Source organism: Branchiostoma lanceolatum, chromosome 14 (assembly GCF_035083965.1).
Source record: "Branchiostoma lanceolatum isolate klBraLanc5 chromosome 14, klBraLanc5.hap2, whole genome shotgun sequence".
In the NCBI taxonomy this organism is placed as follows: Eukaryota; Metazoa; Chordata; class Leptocardii; order Amphioxiformes; family Branchiostomatidae; genus Branchiostoma; species Branchiostoma lanceolatum.
Window position 1 is genome coordinate 13,887,934 of NC_089735.1, and position 7,069 is coordinate 13,895,002.

At 52.9% G+C, this 7,069-nt stretch overlaps 3 protein-coding genes across 3 annotated transcripts; 1 reads left to right on the top strand and 2 right to left on the bottom strand.

Moving 5' to 3' along the window:
• Nucleotides 1-697: 697 nt before the first annotated feature.
• Nucleotides 698-1,524, bottom strand: LOC136449185 (histone H1-like). Its single transcript, XM_066449063.1, has one exon. The coding sequence runs from the start codon at nt 1,430-1,432 to the stop codon at nt 815-817; it is 618 nt and encodes a 205-aa protein (XP_066305160.1). The 5' UTR covers nt 1,433-1,524; the 3' UTR covers nt 698-814.
• Nucleotides 1,525-3,941: 2,417 nt separating this feature from the next.
• Nucleotides 3,942-4,867, top strand: LOC136448981 (late histone H2A.2.2-like). The gene has a single exon (XM_066448733.1). The coding sequence runs from the start codon at nt 4,068-4,070 to the stop codon at nt 4,440-4,442; it is 375 nt and encodes a 124-aa protein (XP_066304830.1). The 5' UTR covers nt 3,942-4,067; the 3' UTR covers nt 4,443-4,867.
• Nucleotides 4,868-5,966: 1,099 nt separating this feature from the next.
• LOC136448777 (histone H1-like) lies at nt 5,967-6,793 on the bottom strand. Its single transcript, XM_066448421.1, has one exon. The coding sequence runs from the start codon at nt 6,699-6,701 to the stop codon at nt 6,084-6,086; it is 618 nt and encodes a 205-aa protein (XP_066304518.1). The 5' UTR covers nt 6,702-6,793; the 3' UTR covers nt 5,967-6,083.
• Between the last annotated feature and the right edge of the window lie 276 nt (nt 6,794-7,069).

Here is a 7,069-nt window from a genome sequence, read left to right on the forward strand (position 1 = left end):
GAAGGGCAGCTTGCGGATGAGCAGCTCGGTGGACTTCTGGTAGCGACGGATCTCTCTGAGGGCCACGGTGCCCGGCCTGTAGCGGTGAGGCTTCTTGACGCCGCCGGTAGCCGGTGCGCTCTTGCGCGCGGCCTTGGTTGCCAGCTGCTTCCTGGGGGCTTTGCCACCGGTGGACTTACGGGCGGTCTGCTTGGTACGTGCCATGTCGAACGGATGAACTTCGTCTACGCTCAAGTGCAAGGCAATATCAAAAGTAGTCGGCGAGCGGTGGAGAGTGAATTTATATCACCCGCTAATCAGATGTCCGCAGATTACAATTGGTGGGCGCCCTGCCGTCCGATTGGTTCTCGGGCTGAAATCCGAGCTTGCGATTGGTCAGGTTTCGTGTCTCCACGATCCGGTTTTTGCAGCAAGCTCGGCACTTTTGGGGATAGCGAATGAACGATGCTTGCGCTATAGAATGGCAATGGGCTACATACACTCGGGCAAACGCTCGTGCGTCTAGCCATACAATGGCAACAAGGCATTCGTCTACTTCATTGCTCAATTTTGCCTCGGCGAAATTCTGTCTGCCTGTGCGTGTGTGCGTCTATCCACCCATTCTTTTGGTGGTGGTCTGTCTGTGTGTTCGGGGGGGGGGGGTCTTTTGATAGATTTTTTTTCTATCTTACATATGTTATTTCATTCCTTTTCTCTGAGAGCATATGGTGTGTGGAAAAGTGATAACTTTGATGTGATTGACATAGTTCTTTTGTTAGGATGTGGGTGGCCCTGAAAAGGGCCGGGGTTTTCAGAAACTTGGACGGTCGGATCTTCACTTCTTCTTGGGCTTGGCCGCCTTCTTGGCAGGCGCTGCCTTCTTGGCGGCCGGCTTCTTTTTTGGCGTCTTCTTGGCCGGTTTCTTGGCGACTGGTTTCTTGGCCGGAGTTTTCTTAGTCTTCTTGGCGGCCGGCTTCTTGGCCTTCTTGGGGGTGGTAGCCTTCTTGGCCGCGGTCTTCTTCGGCTTGGCGGTCTTGGGCTTGGCGGCCTTCTTGGCCGCGGGTTTCTTGACCGGCTTCTTGGCGACAGGTTTCTTTGCGGCCTTCTCGGCGGCTTTCTTGGCTGCCACGTTGATTTTGAAGGATCCCGACGCTCCTGTACCCTTCACCTGAATGAGGGTGCCCTTCTCTACCAAGGCTTTCAGGGCGCGCTTGATGAAGTGTCCCTTCTTCTCCACGTCGAACTTGTAGTTGCCGGCGATGTACTTCTTGATGGCCAAGAGGGAAGAACCTTTGCGGTCCTTGAGCGCTTCCAGGGCCGCCGTGACCATGGCGGTGGTGGGCGGGTGAGCCGCAGGGGCCTTGGGCGCCTTCTTGGCCTTCTTTGGGGACGGTGCTGGGGCGGACATGTTAGCTTGCTTTGTCTGCGACGGACGTGCAAATGAACCCGACATCTTGTCAAACTGGCGTGAAGTAGCGACGGTGCGGACGTGGTCGGAAACGTCGTAGCCTGTCCGCGTCTTACTGTCTGTCTCGGCCAAATTTGTGTTTCTTTTCTAACTTTACGGCTGAATTTCTCCCTTCCCGAGTATCAAAATTGATACTGACTCGGTCTCTGTACAAGAGGACATGTCCAACTTACTAATTTGATGGAAGCGGCTGGTCACTGGCCCTCAGATATTGAGATATTTGCCATACTTTTCAGTAAGCACGCCCTGGACTCCACGCCGACGGCTGATCGTTTGCATGCAGAGAAACGAGCGAGCGCACATGAATTGATGAACACTCCCGGACTTTTGTTGACGCAGATATATCATATTTGAGCCAAGCAACTTCACTACGCGTGAACGAGCTCGACAAGATATAGATCATAAGTAACTTTGATACATAACACACACTCCCAAACACGCCACTTCAATCATATTCTTCACACGTATACCAAGAAAATAAAACATATATACTACGCTTCACACGCATTTATTAGTATCCAACCGTGCACACATATTTGCAGAACATCTCTCAACAAGACTATCACTAGCACTACAAAGAAAACAGTGGGGACCACCATACTAGTTCATTGTTGTGTGTTTGCATGACCGGCTTGGGTCTGTCTTTGGTATTATGCTCGTTGTTCGAGTCAGGTGTGTACATGTGTTCGTTGTGAGAAGATACAGCTCTTTTGGGGAGATTTGGGTGGCCCTGAAAAGGGCCTGGGTTTGTCGATGGTCAGATTCTGCTTTAGCCGCCGAAGCCGTACAGGGTGCGGCCTTGGCGTTTCAGAGCGTAGACAACGTCCATGGCGGTCACCGTCTTGCGCTTGGCGTGCTCGGTGTAGGTCACCGCGTCGCGGATCACATTCTCAAGGAACACCTTCAGAACGCCTCGGGTCTCCTCGTAGATCAACCCGGAGATGCGCTTCACGCCGCCACGACGGGCAAGACGACGGATAGCCGGCTTAGTGATACCCTGGATGTTGTCGCGAAGAACCTTGCGGTGACGCTTAGCGCCTCCCTTTCCGAGCCCCTTGCCTCCTTTGCCGCGTCCAGACATGATGATTACGATGTTCTTGTCGATACAGAACGAGAATGGATCAGACGGCCTGGCTGAGCCGCATTAATAACCGCCCTGCGGACCTGCGCGTAGTCCTGGCCGCCGCCACCACTAGCCAATGGGAAGCAAGCCACTAGCCAAGCAAGACAATGCTACGCGGAGAATTTGACACCGACAAGACAAACATCTTGTCGGGAAAACACGAAAGCAGAAGAAAAGAAAATAAAGCGAAGAAAACGGATGAATTTGCCCGAAACACAGTCAGCTAGTTGTAATGATATCATTGCTAGCATGCTCAAAGCACGCAACGCACGCACGTACGCACGCACACACACACACACACACACACACAGAGAGACAAACACACACACACACACACACACTCACGCACACACACACACACACACACACACACACACACACACACACACCGTTGTCGATCAGAAGTTTGATTACACTTGTGAGACATTGCTTACTAGTGTATGTTTATGGCGTTTTGACTGGAAAAGGAACGCCGATCGACGGCCAATCCATTGTTCTACGTGTTCTAAGGAACGTCACAGACGACAGTTGTTCCAGAAGGCAAGTGGCGCAAGCTTGTTGTTGCGTCACCTTTGCTTGGTGTAATAAGAACGTGTGCAGACTTTTATTACGTCAAAATTCACTTTCTTTGTTGTTTGTCTTCTGTCATGATCATTCTGTTGTTTTTGTAGTTGTTGTGTGTTTTCCAGGTTAGTTCTGTACTGTTTTATGTCGCCTGCGATCCCAGGTTAGTGGCGTGTGCGTGGGTTGTGTGTAGTCGCTGTTTCGACTGGAATGTGATTGCTATAGCTCTTTTGTGAGGATGTGGGTGGCCTTGAAAAAGGCCGGGGTTTTGTCGTGCAGAGGCGTCGGTCGATTTACTTGGAGCTGGTGTACTTGGTGACGGCCTTGGTTCCCTCGCTGACGGCGTGCTTGGCCAGCTCGCCCGGCAACAGGAGTCGCACGGCGGTCTGGATCTCGCGGCTGCTGATGGTGGAGCGCTTGTTGTAGTGAGCCAGTCGAGAAGCTTCGGCAGCGATTCTCTCGAAAATGTCGTTGACGAAGGAGTTCATGATGCCCATGGCCTTGCTAGAGACGCCGGTGTCGGGGTGCACCTGCTTGAGCACCTTGTAGATGTAGACGCCGAAGGTTTCCCTTCTCTTTCTCCTCCTTCCGCGCTTCTTGTCTCCTGCGGGCCTGGCCTTGCCGGCTTTCTTGGCGGCTTTTCCACTTGGTGGCATGACGAAGACGTTCTTGGCGTGTTTAGACAGCAAAGAATATAATCGCACTCGTCTCGGCCTGGCCTTTATATCGGAGAACAATGCAAATTTGGGGATTGTCTAGTCCAAGGCGCGGACGTGGTAGAACCTCTCCTCGAGAGTTAGCTCTCTCTCTATTGGTTCGCTGTCGGAAGCCGTGAATCCAGCAGCGGGGTATAAAGTGTTTGGACAGGAGATAATTCCTCTTCATTCTCTCATTCTTTCTGCCGTTTGACGTAAATCAATCGACTACTACAAGATGTCTGGACGTGGCAAAGGTGGCAAGGCACGCGCCAAGGCCAAGAGCCGTTCTTCCCGTGCGGGTCTCCAGTTCCCGGTCGGTCGGGTGCATCGCTTCTTGCGCAAGGGAAACTACGCCCAGCGCGTGGGTGCCGGCGCACCGGTGTACCTGGCGGCCGTGCTGGAGTACCTGACGGCCGAGATCCTGGAGCTGGCCGGTAACGCTGCCCGCGACAACAAGAAGACCCGAATCATCCCACGTCACCTTCAACTGGCCGTCCGCAACGACGAGGAGTTGAACAAGCTGCTGGGCGGAGTGACCATCGCACAGGGCGGCGTTCTGCCCAATATCCACGCCGTGCTTCTGCCCAAGAAGACAAGCAAGGCTCAGTAATGTCCGGACGAAAGAAACAGAACCCCGGCCCTTTTCAGGGCCACCCACATCCTCTCGAAAAAACTGTATTCTCTTCACACTGAATCAAACTGCACAATGCAGATATACGAATTGATATAAACACACACATACAGTACATCTGTCGAGACTAAGACAATCTAGCAGTAAAAGTAACCTTACATATAACATATCCCAGTCCAAGATAGCTGACAGACAATTAAAGTAATTCGTGAGCAAGACCGCATCACACAAGTACAAGAAATGACCGCAATACGGTTCTTAGACGGCCCGCATCTTACAAGTTTGTCGTCTAAGACTAGCTGACATATATGTATATCAAATGTGTGTGCAGGTTTTATGTTCGCGACCGGATGCACGTGGTCACATAACATTCTCTAATGTTAATAAAGTCACTGTCGGCTGAATTGATTTGCGTGTACAGGTATATGGTGTGTGTGTGTGTGTGGGGGGGGGGGGGGGGGATGTGCGAGTCGTGAGTAATTGTATTTCAGGCGCAACAACTGCGTCTGTTTAGAGAAAGGTGAAGGATACAGATCTTTCTGGGATATGTGGGTGGCCCTGAAAAGGGCCGGGGTTGTTGATGTTGTTTTCGGTCCGCCTTAGGCTCGCTCCCCTCGGATACGGCGGGCGAGCTGGATGTCCTTGGGCATGATGGTGACGCGCTTGGCGTGGATGGCGCACAGGTTGGTGTCCTCGAAGAGACCGACCAGGTAGGCCTCGCTGGCTTCCTGCAGGGCCATGACCGCCGAGCTCTGGAAGCGCAGGTCGGTCTTGAAGTCTTGGGCGATCTCACGCACCAGGCGCTGGAAGGGCAGCTTGCGGATGAGCAGCTCGGTGGACTTCTGGTAGCGACGGATCTCTCTGAGGGCCACGGTGCCCGGCCTGTAGCGGTGAGGCTTCTTGACGCCGCCGGTAGCCGGTGCGCTCTTGCGCGCGGCCTTGGTTGCCAGCTGCTTCCTGGGGGCTTTGCCACCGGTGGACTTACGGGCGGTCTGCTTGGTACGTGCCATGTCGAACGGATGAACTTCGTCTACGCTCAAGTGCAAGGCAATATCAAAAGTAGTCGGCGAGCGGTGGAGAGTGAATTTATATCACCCGCTAATCAGATGTCCGCAGATTACAATTGGTGGGCGCCCTGCCGTCCGATTGGTTCTCGGGCTGAAATCCGAGCTTGCGATTGGTCAGGTTTCGTGTCTCCACGATCCGGTTTTTGCAGCAAGCTCGGCACTTTTGGGGATAGCGAATGAACGATGCTTGCGCTATAGAATGGCAATGGGCTACATACACTCGGGCAAACGCTCGTGCGTCTAGCCATACAATGGCAACAAGGCATTCGTCTACTTCATTGCTCAATTTTGCCTCGGCGAAATTCTGTCTGCCTGTGCGTGTGTGCGTCTATCCACCCATTCTTTTGGTGGTGGTCTGTCTGTGTGTTCGGGGGGGGGGGGTCTTTTGATAGATTTTTTTTCTATCTTACATATGTTATTTCATTCCTTTTCTCTGAGAGCATATGGTGTGTGGAAAAGTGATAACTTTGATGTGATTGACATAGTTCTTTTGTTAGGATGTGGGTGGCCCTGAAAAGGGCCGGGGTTTTCAGAAACTTGGACGGTCGGATCTTCACTTCTTCTTGGGCTTGGCCGCCTTCTTGGCAGGCGCTGCCTTCTTGGCGGCCGGCTTCTTTTTTGGCGTCTTCTTGGCCGGTTTCTTGGCGACTGGTTTCTTGGCCGGAGTTTTCTTAGTCTTCTTGGCGGCCGGCTTCTTGGCCTTCTTGGGGGTGGTAGCCTTCTTGGCCGCGGTCTTCTTCGGCTTGGCGGTCTTGGGCTTGGCGGCCTTCTTGGCCGCGGGTTTCTTGACCGGCTTCTTGGCGACAGGTTTCTTTGCGGCCTTCTCGGCGGCTTTCTTGGCTGCCACGTTGATTTTGAAGGATCCCGACGCTCCTGTACCCTTCACCTGAATGAGGGTGCCCTTCTCTACCAAGGCTTTCAGGGCGCGCTTGATGAAGTGTCCCTTCTTCTCCACGTCGAACTTGTAGTTGCCGGCGATGTACTTCTTGATGGCCAAGAGGGAAGAACCTTTGCGGTCCTTGAGCGCTTCCAGGGCCGCCGTGACCATGGCGGTGGTGGGCGGGTGAGCCGCAGGGGCCTTGGGCGCCTTCTTGGCCTTCTTTGGGGACGGTGCTGGGGCGGACATGTTAGCTTGCTTTGTCTGCGACGGACGTGCAAATGAACCCGACATCTTGTCAAACTGGCGTGAAGTAGCGACGGTGCGGACGTGGTCGGAAACGTCGTAGCCTGTCCGCGTCTTACTGTCTGTCTCGGCCAAATTTGTGTTTCTTTTCTAACTTTACGGCTGAATTTCTCCCTTCCCGAGTATCAAAATTGATACTGACTCGGTCTCTGTACAAGAGGACATGTCCAACTTACTAATTTGATGGAAGCGGCTGGTCACTGGCCCTCAGATATTGAGATATTTGCCATACTTTTCAGTAAGCACGCCCTGGACTCCACGCCGACGGCTGATCGTTTGCATGCAGAGAAACGAGCGAGCGCACATGAATTGATGAACACTCCCGGACTTTTGTTGACGCAGATATATCATATTTG

Bases quoted from the DNA above. Each gene is read 5' to 3' on its own strand.
- LOC136449185 (XM_066449063.1), bottom strand. From the start codon at position 1,432: ATGTCGGGTTCATTTGCACGTCCGTCGCAGACAAAGCAAGCTAACATG.
- LOC136448981 (XM_066448733.1), top strand. From the start codon at position 4,068: ATGTCTGGACGTGGCAAAGGTGGCAAGGCACGCGCCAAGGCCAAGAGC.
- LOC136448777 (XM_066448421.1), bottom strand. From the start codon at position 6,701: ATGTCGGGTTCATTTGCACGTCCGTCGCAGACAAAGCAAGCTAACATG.